The 19,424-nt window shown below is 39.6% G+C and overlaps 1 protein-coding gene across 2 annotated transcripts in view; it reads left to right on the forward strand.

The window, feature by feature from the left end:
- Positions 1-19,424, forward strand: part of stau2 (staufen double-stranded RNA binding protein 2) — a 132,302-nt gene that overhangs the window by 3,902 nt on the left and 108,976 nt on the right. For both annotated transcript variants that reach the window (XM_055181359.2, XM_055181361.2), the window contains exons 4-5: positions 1,527-1,686; positions 2,475-2,610. In XM_055181359.2, the coding sequence (XP_055037334.1) occupies positions 1,527-1,686; positions 2,475-2,610 (296 nt within the window). The remainder of the gene's footprint in view (positions 1-1,526; positions 1,687-2,474; positions 2,611-19,424) is intronic.

Genomic DNA, 19,424 nt, shown 5'->3' on the forward strand with positions numbered 1-19,424 from the left:
TACTATCATGAAAATACCTGAAACAATCTGAAGAACAGCGATATAAATATGCCTCTAGATATTTCCTGGAATAGCGTTTGTAATGATACTTCTTCTGTGGCACAAATGAAGTTTCTGTACGAAAGCACCCTCTGGCTTTTGTATGTGGCGGCATTTCACCGTAATTCATTCAAATTCATTCATTGAGAAAATGCGCATTTGCCCGATTAATTGTCACAACCCTAATGTCATCATCTTTCAGACGAACACATTTGAAGTTATTTTAGTAAATGTCTTTGCTCTTCCAAGCTTTATATTGGTAGAAAACCGGGATCAGGAAGCAACTTCTGTCATTAAACCCCCTAAAAAGTGCATTTATCCTTCACATAGGTAATTTACATGGCTAAATGGGTAATAAAGGTCTTCTACGGGTAATTGATGCGATTTCGTAGGAAAATATTCACATTTCAAACATTATAAACTGTAATAACAAGCTTCTGATGAAGACGTCATTTTGGACTTTGGAAAGTTTTAGCGCAGTGAGCGTTGATTGCAATGGTTACGTTGCGCAGTGAAAATCGTGAATCGCGTGAGTCAAAGATCCTATCAGGATTTTTGCAGTCGATACCGAGTACCGATTTCGGCCAATGCTCGATACTGATTCTTAAAGGAATAGTCTACTCATTTTCAATATTAAAATATGTTATTACCTTAACTAAGAATTGTTGATACATCCCTCCATCATCTGTGCGCGTGCACACAAGCGCTGGAGCGCGCTGCGACACCCCGACAGCACCCAGCCCAGCCCCATTCATTCAACGCTGCCATCTAGAGACAAAGCTAGAAGTGACCAAACACATCAACGTTTTTCCTATTTAAGACGAGTAGTTATACGAGCAAGTTTGGTGGTACAAAATAAAACGTAGCGCTTTTCTAAGCGGATTTAAAAGAGGAACTATATTTTATGGCGTAATAGCACTTTTGGGAGTACTTCGACTTGGCGCAGTAACACCCTCCCTCTCCCATTATGAGAGGGAGAAGTGGAGCGGACTTTTCAGGCAAGTCGAAGTACTCCCAAAAGTGCTATTACACCATAAAATATAGTTCCTCTTTTAAATCCGCTTAGAAAAGCGCTACGTTTTATTTTGTACCACCAAACTTGCTCGTATAACTACTCGTCTTAAATAGGAAAAACGTTGATGTGTTTGGTTACTTCTAACTTTATCTCTAAATGGTACAATTGAATGAATGGGGATAAGCTAAATGCTATCGAAGCGTCGCAGCGCGCTCCAGCGCTTACGGGCACGCACACAGATGATAGAGGGATGTATCAACAATTCTTAGTTAAGGTAATAACATATTTTAATATTGAAAATGAGTAGACTATTCCTTTAATATTGACCGAGAAAGGTCATGTCAAAGATTATGCGACTTTATCTTGGATTTCACAGACAGGGTCACATATTTACTCTGACCTTGGCACACTGTTATTTACATGTTAAGCATGAATTACGAATTCTCTTTTGGTGTATTGTCTGTATGCTAAGCTCTTTTCAGTCCAGCTGTGTTTGGGGAACCAGGTTTGGGAGGCAGAGGGCAGCAGCATTAAAAAGGCCCAGCACTCCACAGCAACCAAGGCCCTAAATGAGAGCACCCTTCCCCGGCCTCCACCCCGATCACCTAAAGCAGATATCAGTAGCAACCCAGGCAGTATCATCATCTCGTGATATCATGAACAACAACCCGCAGTATACAATATGCCACAGGGCTTTGCCTTTAAACATTTTTTTGTCTGCTTTATAAAGACATAAGAAATAATAGTCATGGTATATTGTGATTATAGATACAGGGTAACAATGTGTGGTGTGGGGTGACTGCAAACCCTTAAGGCATGATGGTAATAACAATATGTAATGTGTTTTGAGTGCGTTATTGCTTTTATAAAACAGTTGTCACATAATAGAAATATAAAATATTAAAATGTTATTGTTTAGTTTAAACAATAAATTCCATTCCTCCATAATTTATAAGACGGTGTCCCTAATTTTAAATGCTAACAAAAATATAAATGTTTTATATGGTAAATATTGATTTAGGTGAGTTGTGGACACATCAGTTTTAGTTCAACATTTTTTGTTCTTTACAATTTTTACAGTCATTTCTGTCATTTGTTTACTTTGTTGGCTACATTTTCTTTGATTCTGTGCCTCAGAAAAACTCTTGATTTTCAATAAGTTGTTTTTTATAGTAGTTGTGCATCATTACTTTTATCTTATAGATGTCTTTTTACCTCTTTTGTGCGTTTATTCAAACACTTACATACCTACATTTCATACAAGACGGTCATGCATCATTCTACTTTGTTATAAGGTATAAAGGTATAATTTATCATCATCGTATGACCATTGGCATGTAACTGACTTCAACAACTATCCAAAAATATTAAGATAGTCCTTCGTAAATTGGTGATAATCAAATGCAATGCTGTTTTTCAGGCAGTATCACTCCTACCGTGGAGTTGAATGGCTTAGCCATGAAGCGAGGGGAGCCAGCCATCTATAGACCCCTGGACCCCAAACCAATTCCCAACTACAGAGCCAATTATAACTTCAGAGGAATGTTCAACCAAAGGTGAGTCCTTTTGTCTCAAGAAGAGTGACATCTCTGAAGGATGTTAGCATACAAATGATTAGTTGGGACTCATTGTGTGTTTTAAATCCTATACAAGCTTCCACTAGATGGCAGTAAAGATGCAGTGCATCATATAACTGGCAATTTACACAGAAAAATTGTCAATAATTACTTACCCCTGTGTCGTTCCACACCCGTAAGACCTTTATTCATCTCTGGAACCCAAATAAAGAGATATTTTTGATGAAACCCAAGAGCCCCAATAGACAGCAATGCAACGCACAACTTTCACGGACCAGAAAGGCAGTAAAGACATTAAAATAGTATAGTATTTAAACACACGGTGTGCCCAAGTGAACCAAAGGCTTTCTGCCACACTGTCTAGTTAGACAGTATTTTAGTTATTTCCTTTCTCATGACATTTACGTTTATGCATTTGGTAGACACTTTTATTCAAAGCAACTTACAGTGCATTAATAGGTATACATTTTTATCAGTATGTGTGTTCTCTGGGTTTGAACCCATGACCATTACAATATGTGTTTCTCTCTGTAATTGAAGAACGTCAACTCATGGTCCGGGTTAACTTTTAGATCCAATATTTTTTTTAAACTTCAACAGAGGACCCATCCTTAACGGAAGTAACGCTTTGCAATGGAGCGTGGCCAGACTCTCTGTACAAATGAAATGAATGTACGAGAGTCTGGTTGGATCAGGCTAGCAATGCGCCCTTCTGAAACACAATTTATTACAGATATATGTCTTGGATGTGTGGACTGGATGTGTGAAAATAATGTCACTCATCTCCCTTCTTTTAGAGATTTTATGTGTAATTTAATGGTTTCAGACTGTACCTGAATGGTTGAAATTCTCCTTGTTACCCCTGGGGGGCAGTATTGCTCCATTTGTATTACTCTGCCCCTTTCATTGCAGGTATTAATGAATTGACTGTGAATTTAAAAGCTTAGTTCAAACAATTTTATATAATTGTAGTAGTCATGATCAGTAGTTTTGAAAGCAGCTTTACATTAATAGATGCAGGAAAAAACACAGAAAAAACATAAGCAGCAGAATACAGCGGTTAAGAATAACCATACTAGCGAGCGTAGTAAAAATGAAACGTATGTACGTTTTTAGGCTGTTCTGTGTAAAAACGTTTCTTAAGATATTTAAAATAACCTTATTTTGGTAACACTTTACAATAAGATTCATTAGTTAACTACATTAGTTACCATGAACTGCACTTTTACAGCATTTTTATTAATCTTTGTTAATGTTAATTTCAGAATTTATTAATACTTGAATAAAATCTTGTTAACATTAGTTAATGCACTGTGAACTAACATAAACAAACAATTAAAGCTTTATGTCTATTAACTAACATTAACAAAGATTAATAAATACTGTAACAAATGTATTGCTCATGGTTTGTTTATGTTAGTTAATAACTAATGTTAACTAATGAACCTTATTGTAAAGTGTTACCCTTATTTTTTAATATTTGTCTATTTAGTTATTAGTTTAATCATTTGTAACAATCAGTATAGCATTCTTTTGTACATGGTTAAGGCCTGTGTGATCATTTACATCTGCAAAAAGCATTTAATACATGTGTCTGCAAAAAAAAAAAAAAAAACGCCATGTGCCGCTCATTTTTTAACTCTTGAAATAAATGCAATTGATACTAAATATTTAATTAATACGTAAAAACAAGCAGTTTTGATATTTTAGATTTGAGTCTTTTATTTAGACTTGCTTTTGATTAGATCTTGAGAATAAATATGAGGTGAGAAACCCAAGTCTTCTAATGATAGGATAACCTTAAAAGCATTAAAAGACATAGTGATTTTTTAGGAAAAGTGTATATTTTTCTCCCCTGCCCAGCTAGTATTTCTCTAATATAGTTTTTGAAATAATAAGACAACAAGGAGCCAAAGTAAATCAGATCCTCTGTACGATTACATCATTTGGTACAGCGCCTACATGGCCAGAGACCACCGTGGGGGACTGCTCTGGATATTGAGGAGGGTTGTAAAATTTTACCCCGGGAGTCTTCAGCCCTCTCCACAGTCGACACAAATCCTCTTTTAGGTGTTACATCTTACGCATACTTAAACAAAGATTCACTTTATCACAGATTCACAGCTCGAATTGATGCTTTTATTTGTAGTATTGACACTGTGTCTGTATTCTTTCATTATGGTGCTGAAAAATGGCGTGGCTGCAATTGTAGGATTATGGGATCAAAAGCCTTGTCATATATATATTTAAATGTCTGTACTTATTCAAAAGGCTATTGATTCACAAAAATGTAGCTTGATTTATGCAATGTTCTTAAAGGGGGTCATTTGGCAAAGAATCAATTTTTTGGGGTGTTTTTAGATTAGGGATGATTGTGCTGTGGTAATATACTGTAACCTTCATAAGTCATTTACTAGTGAAAAAAGATTTATGATAATTAATCTGCAACATAAGATGTGTTGTGAAATTATGTTTGTTAATATAATAAGTGGAAAGCTCTTCTTCCTAAATGACAAACTAGTGATAGGAGTAAAATCTAATCTTTGGGTAGCCTTAAAGAACCCCAACATTAGAAATGAGCATCTGAAGTGTATTTTTAAGCAGTTATTTGATCATACAAAACAGTAAAAGTACATAATAACGTATTGCATATGTGGGACGGTATAAATCACATTATCACCCTAATGCAGCTGCACATAAAGGCAGCTCACCCGATTTTGAATTTTCGATCCTATTCTCTTTTAGTCCACCAAGACAGCGGAGCAGATTAACAAAAGCAGAACCAAATCCTGTACCAAAATTTTATCCTCACAAAATGACCCCAGATTTTTAAACCCAGACCTCATCCTGTCACTCCTATGCCGAGGCACAGTCGGTGGAATTGCACAATCGCATTATTTATTCATGGCTACATACTACAGTTACAGATCAGGGCTGTACTACTTACAGTGTTCACCTGCTTCGGGAAGCACCTGCATTCCTTTAGAGCTGAAATTTGTTTGGATCATTTCCGGGACGATTTCACCTCCTCTCATTTGGGCATAACAGTACTTTGCTGGGGCCAGTGAGCTTTGTAAAAATAATGAAGATAATTGCTCCCTATTGATATTTCCTGGTCTGACCATAAGCTAATAGGAAAGGGAGCAAGAGCCTGCATGGTGGAGGTGGAAGTGCGTCACCGTTCAGCCCAAATCAGCACCTTGGCTTGTTTTGATTGCAGTAAAGATACCGTAAGCACTAAAGAGCAGAGATTAGGAGGCAAATGCTCGCCTCCATAAACCTGTTTCTTACTCTTGAGGTGTTATTGAATGTTTGGAAAATGAAAATGAATTTTCAAATTAGAGAGTCAAATTATACACTCACGTAAAGGATTATTAGGAACACCTGTTTAATTTCTCATAAATGCAATTATCTAATCAACCAATCACATTGCAGTTGCCTCAATGCATTTAGGGGTGTGGTCCTCGTCAAGACAATCTCCTGAACTCCAAAGAATAGTGTTAAAAAGGGAAAAACATCCAATATGTGGCAGTCCTGTGGACGAAAATGCCTTGTTGATGCTAGAGGTCAGAGATGAATCGGCCGACTGATTCAAGCTGATAGAAGAGCAACTTCGACTGAAATAACCACTCGTTACAACCGAGGTATGCAGCAAAGCATTTGTGAAGCCACAACACGCACAACCTTGAGGGGGATGGGCTACAACAGCAAAAGACCCCACTGGGTACCACTCATCTCCAATACAAATAGGAAAAACAGGCTACAATTTGCACAAGCTCACCAAAATTGGACAGTTGAAGACTGGAAAATGCTGTCTGGTCTGATGAGTCTCGATTTCTGTTAAGACATTCAGATGGTAGAGTCAGAATTTGGGCTAAACAGAATAAGAACATGGATCCATCATGCCTTGTTACCACTCTGCAGGATGGTGGTGGAGGTGCAATGGTGTGGGGGATGTTTTCTTGGCACACTTTAGGCCTCTTGCCAATTGGGTGTCGTTTAAATGCCACAGTCTACCTGAGCATTGTTTCTGACCATGTCTATCACTTTATGACCATCCTCTGATGGCTACTTCCAGCAGGATAATGCACAATGTCACAAAGCTCGAATCATTTCAAATTGGTTTCTTGAACATGACAATGAGTTCACTGTACTAAAATGGCTTGCACAGTCACCAGATCTCAACCCAATAGAGCATCTTTGGGATGTGGTGGAACGGGAGCTTTGTGCAATATGAGCCAACATTTCTAAATAATGCTTTAAGGCAGTTCTGAAGGCGAAAGGGGGTCAAACACAGTATTAGTATGGTGTTCCTAATAATCCTTTAGGTGAGTGTATATTAAATAATATCCTGGCTCTTCCAGGCTTTGTAATGCCATTAAATAGTGGTCAACATGGCAAAGCTCCAAAATCACATCGATCCATCATTAAAGTAATCCAAATGACTCCATTGTGTTAATTATGTTTTATTTATACAAAAGAAGAGCCAGGATATTATTTAATTTAGTTCAAATTGTGTTCAGCTGAAGAAAGAAAGTCATATACATCTGGGATGGCATGAGGGTAAGTAAATCATGAGAATTTTCATTTTCCGGGGAATTATTACTTTACAAATGAGATCGGCCATCTGTGAACGTTGAATAATGTGAGAAGAGACCGTTTTTCCGAAATTGAAAATGTTGTCATCGTTTCCTCATGTCGTTACAAATCTACTTGAGTTTCTTTGAGATGTTAGTTGTTAGAAAAATACTGGCTGACAACGCCAGTCCCCATTTACGTATGTTGAATGGAAAAAGCAGTGTCAATTTAAAGTTTTAGTTTATGCATTTGGCAGACGCATTTATCGTTAAGCATGATTTATATTTCTGCGTCGGACCTGTGCCATAGCCTTTACGGCGTAGGCTACCTCATTGTGCGCACTGATGTGCAGTAACACATGCAGATTGCTAGTAGGCAATGTCCACGGGCATGATACAGCAGGTCCATCGCATGCGGAAATGCATATGAAGAAATTCGATTTTTTGGATTAGAGGGAGGGGTTTTAGCAGACCAATCACAGCGCTTGTGGTCTGCGTAGAATTGACACGTTGATGCATCTTTGGAGAGGTGCGCGTCTGGCTACACCGTAGACTCGATGCAGAAGTATATAGGCACTTGCGTAACTTACAGTGTATTCATGCTGTATCAGTATGCATTGTTCTTATAAATCGAACCCATAATCTTTGCACTGCTGATGCAATGCTCTACCACACTGTAAAAAAGGAAAAAATCATTTTGTCTCTTTGTTTGTATATTTTGAATGTACTGGGACATCAAATGATGATTTTTGTTACTGAGATTGTAAGGAAAGAAAGGTGGAGACTGGAATCCAAATCGGATGGCGCTACTTACCACACTTACTACAAAGAAATTCATTGTTTAGTCATTGCACTCCTCCTGTTTTTATTATTCCAGCGTTTCTCAACAAAATGTTTCTTTGTTCAGTGGACATAATTTATCTTTCCTGTAACATCCAAGTCATATTTTAAGAATGATGGCCTTCGCTGTCTGACATTCCAAAGATGATTTCTGGGTGACCATGCAGCCTTGAGTTATTTTGAGACTGACATTGAGATAGTCATGCATAAATGCACCGTATTTCCAACATCCTTTCAAAACCTTCCTAAAAGCTGTCACTGGGACAGTACACTTTTAAAAAGTACTTTATGTATTTCATTGTGCTTGCAACATCAATGTGATGGGTGTTACTTCTGCATAACTTGAATGCAGTTGCATTAGGAAATCAAAAAAGCCTTCAAAACGCATACATGTAATGCATATCTTATAAGGACTACCAAACAGCACTTTGGATTATTTATTAAGCATTCCAGTAATATGATGTCTGTGTCCAGACATATATCCAGGGACAAAAAGGCTGCCAGAATCCACAGTTCATAAAGGATGTTAATAAAAACTCTGTTATTCTGGGTACGCACTTCCTCTCAAAAGCAGCAGGAAGGATAATCATTTATTTACCCAATATCACTATCAAATGCATTAGGTCATATAACACAGAAATGAGCCTGGCTCTGCTTCTGTTTAATGAGTTCAGGAAAATAATTGAGTAAACAGAACAAATTGCTGTTAACTCGTAAAGCAAGCGTTTTATATGCTGCCCTCTGGTAAAATACAGGCATATTTTTATTTTAATTTTGTGTGCTTTTAACGACCTTATGGATGATTGCATGTTTTTCAATGGTTCCTGTACATACAAAGCTCATCAGCGTACTGTACTTAGTGTTTATGTTTGCTATGTGTTTGGTAAGTTTTACCAACGTGTTTCTATGCAGTTGCTAGGATATTCTGGGTTGTTAGATGATTGCTTGCGCATCTAAAATTATGTAAAAGGATTAGTCAATTTTCTTAAAAGAAAAATCCAGATAATTTACTCACCACCATTTCATCCAAAATGTTGATGTCTTTCTTTGTTCAGTCGAGAAGAAATTATGGTTTTTGAGGAAAACATTGCAGGATTTTTCTAATTTTAATGGACTTTAATAGAGCCCAACATTTAATACTTAACTCAACACTTAACAGTTTTTTTCAACAGAGTTTCAAAGGACTATAAACAATCCCAAACGAGGCATAAGGGTCTTATCTAGCAAAACGATTGTCATTTTTGACAGTAAAAATGACAAATATGCACTTTTGAAGCACGACTTCTCGTCTAGATCCGGTCGTGATGCGGTAGCGTGACCCGACGCAATACGTCATCACGTCAAGAGGTCACAGAGGATGAACGCGAAACTCCGCCCCAGTGTTTACATGTGTTGAGAAAGAGGACCGGTCCTACGTTGTTGTATGTCAACTGATACTAATGAATGTCTTTGTGTCAGTTTATTGTTTACAATGGTCCGCAAATGTGGGTTTTATATATGTAACACGTGACCTCCCTACGTCACTACGCATTTGCGTTAGGTCGCGCTGGACCGGACCTAGACGAAAAGTTGTGGTTTGGGGGTGCGTATTTTTTATTTTTCTTGTCAAAAATGACGGTCGTTTTGCTAGATAAGACCCTTATGCCTCGTTTGGGATCGTTTATAGTCCTTTGAAACTCTGTTGAAAAAAACTGTTAAGTGTTGAGTTAAGTATTAAATGTTGGGCTCTATTAAAGTCCATTCAGGTTGGAAGAATCCTGCAATGTTTTCCTCAAAAAATATAATTTCTTCTCGACTGAACAAAGAAAGATATCAACATTTTGGATGACATGGTGGTGAGTAAATTATCTGTTTTTTTCTTTTAAGAAAATGGACTAACCCTTTAAGGGGCATAGTTCACTGAAAATGTTTAATTTTGTCATCATTTACTCACCCTCACGTTGTTCCAAACTTGTATAAATTTCTTTGTTCTGCTAAATACAAAGGAAGATGTTTTGAAGAATTTTGTTACCAACCAGATCTCTTTAGTTATTAATATTTTTCAAAATATCTTCCTTTGTGTTTATCAATACAAAGACATTTACACAGTTTTGGAACAACATAAGGTATATAAATGATCACAGAATTTTTATTTGTTGGTAAACTATCCCTTTAATGATATTCTGGACCTATAGACACTGCAGATAAATTCAGTTGTCACTTCACCTTTTAGTGTTTCACTATATTCTGTAATATACCGGAGAATATAGTGGACAACCGCATGCTACTAATGAATCAATCCCATAATACACCGAAATAAATCCAAATGCTTTACTTTAAAATACCTACCAGAACCTACCTACTTCAGTAACAGCAAAAACCTGATCGCTTCATGAGCCAAGGTCAAAAACGCTCAAGTGACACAATGGTATACTATAGTTAAGCTCAAAAAAGACATTGACATGGCAATACTGCAAGACGGCGTTCTGTGAAGCAGATTCACAAACGCGTACAACACACAACGCCAAGACGGAGGTTTATTTAATTTATAATAATATATAATAATATTTTGGTCAAAACTGTGAATAGTAACCACACAAGATGACTGAATGTTGTTAGGTTACTTTTGTGTCAAACGTCGCATTTTCGGGAGTGATGGCACTTTCACACAGGACGCGGTTCCAATCCTTAACCCATTCATTTCAATGACTTGCGCCGCACGAGGACGGTTTGTTGTTGCGTTGAGAAAAGTGCAAGCACAAAATAGTTTAACTTTTGTGTTGCGTTCCCTGACAATTACCTGCGCGGCCAATAGAAACGGGGCATCCAAACAAGCGCAAAATGAACGAAAAGCTTGTACTGTGTGTTTCGGAATTCCCAGGGCTGTGTAATACAAGTTTACGCTCCTATAGAGACGTCGTAAGAGAACCTTTGTCATGGAAACACATGTCAATTCAAATTTGATATTCAAAGTTGGCATGTCAGGTGTGTTTTAAGTTGGGTAGCTTGTTGTAGGTGGGCAGCTTAATTTACGTGAAATGAAGATGGGCAACAGCACCGCCTGTATTCCTCCTCTACTACTTAACCCAAATAAAAATACTGTAGTACTTTATAGTAATCACGCTGAAAGTTTTGAAAACTCTACTACTTTGGTCTGGCCAGCATGTTGCAATTCGCTTGGCTGTGTTGAATCCAGCAACGAGCACAGTGCACACCGCGTCCTATGGAAAAGCCACATAAGTCCTGTTTTGTACACCCATGGAGTGATCATGTCTGGGATTCACTCCTTCATTTGAATATGGTTGTTAAACACAAAATTTTGCAGTGTGTGTGATCCATAGACTGTAAAAAAAGATGGACGTAGTGTCCGTGACGTCACCCATTGGTTTCTGAAGATCGTTTTTAAAGCTTAAAGTAGGCGGTGTCTTCCATCGCCATCTTGGCCGCGCGTCACCATGCGTCACTCGCGGATATCCGAACATGGGTAAAGAGGCAGGACGTGGGTGAAGCTGAGGTGACTGGTTGCTAAACCACTTTTTCACATAAGTTCTTTTAAACATGGGGGTTATCAAAGATTTCACTGAGATCGCAACAGTCAGTATGGCCTCTCTAGCAAAGTAAGGCCGCCTTCCAGTAAAAAAGCCAATCGTGAAAGTTAAAGCAGTGACTTGACTTCCTTAAAAAGCCTTTGGAGTTATTTTCCATTTTATTATCCATCAGGCTTAAATAAGGAAATGGCACAATTTACCTCCCCAACATAATGCGGGTGAGTTATGCACTACGGTTCATTCAGATTACAAAATATGAGCAATAGTAATGAGTAAGAACCACTAATAACCTCCCATCTCTCCATACCTTGCTACTTAAAGTGGCCGCGTCTCATTTTCTGTCATAGCGTGTTTGCAGTCAATTAAGAAGAACTTTTTTTGGTGCTACCCAGCTGCAGTGTTGCTCCACGTAATGGATCTCCGAGGTCAAATGAGGTCTTTTTGTGTAAGCTGGAGCTGTGTCAGGCTAGCTCATTGTTCTGGAGGACTCATGGTCAGCCCAGCTGTTGTGGGCCAGCCTCATACTTGTGATTTGTTAGTGTGAATCACTCCAAAGATCACATGCATATCAAAAGATTGGACCAGCAACTCCTCACCGCGATTCAGTGGTTTCTTATCTCATTCGGTCAAAGCAAACAACTTCCTATAAAGCTCAAGGTGAAGGATGGGAACCCGTGTTCTGGAGAACTCAAATCGATTCTGCAACACCCCTCCCTGTTATTGCTCTTGCCAATGTGTCCTCCCTGCACACGGAGGAGGAAAATGCTCTTGAAAATGTTTTTTTTTTAGTGGTGGCATTGTTGTGTTTTGATGAGTCATTAATGCTTTTGTGACCAGAAGTCAGAGGACATCTGCTGGTCTTTGAGTCATAAAGATCTGTTGTATCTGTACCTTGCCTGGGACCAGGTGCCACACAGGTGCGTTTCACACGGGTCTGTATGGTTTGATGTTTCGTGGTTACTGTCCTATATGTACAGTAAAGCACAATAACTTTCTTTATAGCTCTTTCTCATGTCCCAACCGGATTACATTTGCACATTATGCATTTGCCAGACACACTTATATAAAACAAACATATAAAACTTTTTGAACGTTTCCTGGGATTGGATGACCTTGGCGCTGCTAGCACAGGCTCCGTCAACTTTTTATCTAATTATGATGTAAAGCAGACTCAGTTTCAAATGATGGTCAAACATACTTAAAAAATCATTTACTACCATCCTTATTAAAGCAAACTTCTATTGCCTTATAAACTAATATTGTTAATAAGGACGAAGGCAGCTGTGCTGGGCTTCAGTCCAGACGAAAACCTCACTGCCAAAGTTGTTTCATTAGGAAGATATGGGCTGACTTCTGTGCACCTATTTGAACAGTTTAATGTACAAGTTTTATCAGGCATGGACGCCAGTCCGTTTGCTATATTGAGTAACTGTGTGTTCACACCAGCCGCATCAAATTCGCGTCTACCGCATCTAGTTTGCCGCTTGAACATTTTTAGTTTACTCGCTTCATTTGCGCCTAAAATTCACGTCATGGGACGGGCTTCTGCGACTCTGCTCGCTTCCTGTAATCATGTCACTACTAGAGCAAGCTCCTGATTGGTTAACTTGGCACGTTTTTCCGCCAAAGTTCAAATTTTTTAACTCGCGCATTTCCCGCGGCAATGCTTAATTCGACCCATTCACGCAAACTAGACGCGCGATCGAGGCGGAATCGCATCTACCGCGCTAAAAGCCTCATTCATGCCGCAAGACCTCCAGACGCGCGTCAACGCGTCTTCACATTGACATTCATGTGGAAATTCGCGTCATGGGAGGGGCTTCTGCAACTCCGCTCGCTTCCTGTAATTATGTCACTACTAGAGCAAGCTCCTGATTGGTTAACGTGGCACGTTTTTGCGGCAAATTTCAAATGTTTTAACTCGCGCATTTCCCGCGGCAATGCTTAATTCGCCCCATTCACGCAAACTAGACGCGCGATCGAGGCGGAATCGCGTCTACCACGCTAAAAGCCTCATGCATGCCGCGAGACCTCCAGACGCGTGTCAACGCGTCTTCACAGTGACATTCATGTGGAAATTCGCATCATGGGAGGGGCTTCTGGGACTCCGCTCGCTTCCTGTAATTATGTCACTACTAGAGCAAGCTCCTGATTGGTTAACATGACACGTTTTTCCGCCAAAGTTTAACTTTTTCAACTCGCGCGTTTCCTGCGGCAATGCTTAATTCGCATCATTCACACAAAGTACACGTGCTAACAAGGCAGAATCGCGTCTACTGCGCTAAAAGATTCATTCATGCCGCGAGACCTCCAGACGCGCGTCAACGCGTCTTCACATTGACATTCATGTGAAAATCGTGTCATGGGAGGGGCTTCTGCGACTCCGCTAGCTTCCTGTAATTATGTCACTACTAGAGCAAGCTCCTGATTGGTTAACATGACACGTTTTTCCGCCAAAGTTCAACTTTTTCAACTCACGCGTTTTAGCGTCTACCGCGCTAAAAGCCTCATTCATGCGGCGAGACCTCCAGACGCGCGTCAACGCGTCTTCACATTGACTTAACATTGAAATCACTCACGCTTGACGCCTCTACCGTGGCTGGTGTGAATGCAGCATAAGACCCAGAGTCGGGTGACATCTCAAAATGAACCAAATGAGCCTCATTAAGTCAGCGTGTCATTTTTAATAAGTCGTAAAGAATCTGGGAGGGTCTGAATTTGTCTCGGCTCTGCATTTTTCAAGTGATAAAACAGGGAAAACCCACTGATTAAAAAGCAAAGAGCTTAGTAATCTTTTCTTTGCAAGTGAAACCATAACACACATTGCTAAAGAATTTGAGTTGAGCTGACCTTTAATTAAAATGACAAAACACTGATGTTCTGTGTCGTCCGAGGTCCAAAGGCGGATGTTGGCTGTAAAGGGGCTTTTTTAAGGGGTGTCTGGCTTGCGTGCTGCCCTGGCTTTACCCGGCATTGTTACGGACCGTCAACCTTTGCTATAGCCCAATTAATTTCTAACCGTGAATCCGTTCAGATGCCAGTTACAGTTAAAACCACTTGCAGATTACTACTTTGATTCCAGCCAAGTGTTCCTGTAATACAGTAATCCAGTTGAAAACAAGCCCAGCGCACGGTTCCCTTTCCTGTTCTGCTGTATGTCACGAAACCGAATGTTTTCTGAAGACATCCCATTACTTCACAGGGGGTTTGAATCGCATGCCTGTTGCTTTTTCATATCCCCTCCTGTGAGGAGTCAATTGCAGGAGGTCTTTACCCCCTGATGTCAAACCTTTTGGGGTTCAGCAGGGCACTTTGTGGTATCATTTTGTCACTACATATTTTCTCCTCACACACATTTGTGGTGAAGCACTGGTAATGTGATAGTATTTGACACATTGGGGGGTGGGGGGCGTAAATAGGGAAAACGAAAAAAGGAAGAATCCATGTTTTTCCTTCTTCGGTGGGAAATCGGTCTGTGCTTTTTAGTTGGCTGTGTTCCACAATAGAACATATGATAACTTTGTCTTGTTCCTGCATTCATTGTTTCATTTGTTGTTGTTTTCCCTGAAAATAAATGTGACACAAATCTGACTAATATTGGTTTTGATAGCCTCACATGGGACTGTACTGTGATAGTATTTGAATTACTTTGAATTAATAAAAGAAGTCCCAGGTTTTGTGACATCTAAACAGTCTAAACAGTTGCTTTGAAATCAAACATCAATTGATGATGTAGTTGAGTAGTTTAACCATACTGTCATTTTTGTTACCTCCTTTCAATATTCTTATTAGTTTCATCAGGGCTCGATATTAACGTTTGTACCCAAAAAGTGAATGTTTTGGATGGGCGAGTCATAGGGGCTGTTTACACTTGGTATTAAGATGTGTTTTCATCGATCGGATCACAATTGGACGAGCGAGACACATTACGTTTACACCTGGTATTTAAATCCGTCTCTTTTGTCCACTTTTGACCGCTTCTGTGCTGAATACTGTGAGGGGGTGGTCTGTGAGACGGTGGGCGAGTCTCTCCGCTGTCATTCAAACCCGAGCGGGAGTAATTATGAGTTTATATGGACGCAAACTAATATTATGTCGGAGTCCACTGCTTGTTTAGCAAGTAAACATGCTGCACAGTGTTTTGTACGTGTGTATGTAAGAGCTTTCTCTGAATTTTCAGCGCAACTGATGAAAAAGGATCGCTTTCACACACTTTCAAAACGAAACTACGGATATCAGCCGCTTTAGTTTTATCAATGAAAGGCTAAAAATAGCGCTGTTCACCGTATGTTCACGCTAGAAGTCAAAAAAGACGTAAAACAGTGTGTTCAGTATCTCAAGATTAGATAAATGGGCGGAGAGAAGGCGGTCGTGTGTGGCTGTTCGAACGCTTTCAACCACATATGCGTTCCGCAACTACAAAGCGATCCGATCGAAAGTGGTTTCGACTACCTCAGGATGTGGTTGAAAGTGGTCGAAAGTGGACGAGCTCAAAACATTTTGAACACTGTTTACACCTGGCATTAACGTCGTCCACTTGTGATCTGATCGACGAAAACGCATGTTAATGCCAAGTGTAAACAGCCTCATAGAGAATTTTTCTTGCCCGACTGGACAAGTAACTTGAAAATGCCCAGTGCAAAATCTAAATTGACCGCCACAAATAGATTTTTGCAAATCGCGTTTTTCACTACCTCTCTTTCTCTGACCCCTCATTTAAGCCAAATTATTCTTGACGGACCTTTGGTAATTTTCGGATGTGCAAAGTTTAAAAAAAAGACTAATTTAGCGTGCAGCTCCACATCCTACCTGACCGCATATTAGTTACCCATTATTCACCCATACCTCCGATGGAAGTGCTGCCACAAATAAACTGTAAATCTTTAGGAAAAACTGAAATGTCAGTGCAAAAAATAAAATAAAAATAATAATAACTGCTTTAATTTATTATATAGACGGTTTCATCGGACGCACGTGCACTGACACGATACACGTCTGGATCCGAACTTTACTTCCGGTTTCGTTTTTTTATTGGTCTGACTAGTTGCTAAACTGATCTCTTGAACAAATGCCTCGTCGAAAGTAACAAATGTTTTGGTTTCCTAGGTATCTATGTGTTAGTTTATATATATAACAAGCAAAAAAACCAAGTTTAAAGAACTTTGTTGTTATTTATTCTTAGCAGAGTTTACCGGAAGTTAAGGGCCAATCCCATTTCTCTGTCTTACCCCTTCCCCTTCCCCTACCACTTCGTCTTACCCCTAGCCCTTGTCCCTCAAAACCAAGTGTTAAGCGCTAGGGGTGAAAACATACCCCTATGAAATGAGACACCGCTTGGTTACGGTTACTTCATCATACATCGTCGTTTGCTGGCTGCCAGTTAAAACTGTAGACAAGCATGCAGTCCATTCATGGCTAGTTAGAGAAATACGGGAATGTTGTGAAAATCAGCAAATACAGGAATGTTGTGCAAATCAGCAACGTAACGTTAGCGTAGCAAACTAGCGAAATTTTTAAACATTTAAATTAAGAACATAATTCAAATATATATGAACAGGACTGTGTAGAGCACAAAACAAGACGTTAGTAATTTTTAAATTAATTATTAAGCCGAAAATACTTACATTTATGGGACTCTCTGGATGCTCTGGCCGCCATTTTTGCCGGTTGCGCAGTGTATTCTGGGTACCCCTTGGTTTCAAGTAAGCTCGCGGAAATTCTTGGTTTTAAGGGGTATCTACCACTTGCCCTTAGCCCTACCCCTTGATCAAAACGAGAATTGGGATAGCCCTTACTCTCACGTGAACGTGCAAAACTAAGGGGTAGGGGTAAGGGGAAGGGGTAAGACAGAGAAATGGGATTGGCCCTAAGTGCGAACCACAACATCCGCTTGTTTATGTTGTTACTGCTGAAACCGACTATAGCCTTGTTCTATACCAGTGGTCTCCAACATGGTGCCCGCACGGAGTCTGTGAGTTGCCTGCCAAAGCACATTGTATTAAAGTGCCAGTATGGTCCAATTTCTAAGCTTCTAATATTGTTAAAGGCGGGGTGCATGATCTCTGAAAGCCAATGTTGACATTTGAAATCACCTAAACAAACACGCCCCACCGCAATAGAATTTGGACCTTCTTTTGATAGACCCGCCCCACACATACGCAACCCAGACAACGATGTCGGTTAGTAGACACGGCCCTTACTGCAGATTGGTTACAAGTGTGTTTTGGTACTCAGCCCGACTCCCTTTTCCAAAGTTTTTTTCAAAAATCATGCACCCCGCCTTAAGGAGTCCTCAACAACAGGTTTAAATGCATACAAGGTCAAAAAACATTGGAACATCCCATCCACGGGGCTAACCAAAGCGATCTCATCAGCTTCTTCGTTCATGTTCACTGTGGTTTATTGTTGTCTGAAGTCCTGATGTACGCCAGTTGGTGCTCCAGTAGAGTCGGTCCGCCGAAACCCATCCGATGAGAAATGTTCCGCGATGCAAAAAAAGTGTGATTAAAATGCGTTAAAAATGTTTAAAGCGTTATTTTTTGTGTTATTAATTAATCTTAATTAACGCGTTAAAGTCCCGACCCTATTTATTACATAATTTTATATTAGCTTGGCTTCTTTTATGTATGTTAGAATGGGAATAAAAAAAATGATGGAATTTAATGGGTTCATTATTTATCAAAATATCATTTATCACAATACTTCCAACATATTTTTTTCCTACTATGGAAGTCAATGGTCACTATCTGCTGTGCGATTACCATCATTTTTCAAAATACATAGATTGTGTTCATAAAAAAAAGAAATTTAATACAGGTTTAGAACAACATGAGGATGAGTAAATGATAACAGAATTTTTAATTTTAAGGTGAACTATCCCTTTACTCTCAAGCCTTGAGTTTTATAAAAAGCTTTTTGGGTAACATTATCAATCTATTTGCATTCATGCATTTGGCAGATGCTTTTATTCAAACCAACCTTTAAGTTATTTATGCAATGTGGTACCAATTGAGCTACTTGAACAATGCATTAAAAACTTGAATAATACATAAAAACCTAGAAATAGAAAAAAGGAATAGAAAACAGTGCCATTGTCTAAATATCTATACACAGAGGAGGTGTCAGGTTGCTTTGGGCTGATATTTCTCATGTGTCCTTCTTTAGAAAGTAATACCCCGATGACTCGTTAAATCTTAAGTCATTTAACGTCACAGCAATGTCTTATGATAGCATCTCAATCAACACGAAGCTGCTCCATTGAAACTACAGCTTCAAAGTCTCTTTTGATAGTCGGTCATTGTGAGTTATCATTTGATTGAGTCATTGCCTGTCTCCTTTCATTCTCTGTTTCATTCTCTCATCTTTTTTTATTTCGCTCACATACATTCACACACACAAATAAAAGACAACGCTAATGTTTGCCTTTCAGTGGGTTTCTCGCACTAGGTGTTCCTACTTTGGCTAGCGTTCCTTTCTAATGCATACCAGACAGGCCTGGCTGGTGTGTGTGCTGATAGATTATTGGGTCTAATGTGGCTTGAGTGCGTCAGGAACCACTTTCCCACGTTGCACAAAGGGCCTCCTACGAGCCACTTTCCCTGCACCTGTAACCAGAAAATCGACCGCCCCAACATCCTGGCTGGGTCCCTTGTTGCACTTGGCATTTCCTCCAAGTGCCTGGGACCACGCTTGACATGCAAGGGCAAGCTCCGCCCCCTCCCTCTGAGGGGCTGCGGTGGTCAGTAGAGCGAAGAACCCCATGGAATTCTGGGATAGAAGTGCTGAATCACTCTTGGAGCAGACGGGATGCGTGCAGGATGCCGGGCTGCGAACACACATGTGCTCAACA

This window comes from Misgurnus anguillicaudatus, chromosome 25, assembly GCF_027580225.2.
Source record: "Misgurnus anguillicaudatus chromosome 25, ASM2758022v2, whole genome shotgun sequence".
NCBI classification, from domain to species: Eukaryota; Metazoa; Chordata; class Actinopteri; order Cypriniformes; family Cobitidae; genus Misgurnus; species Misgurnus anguillicaudatus.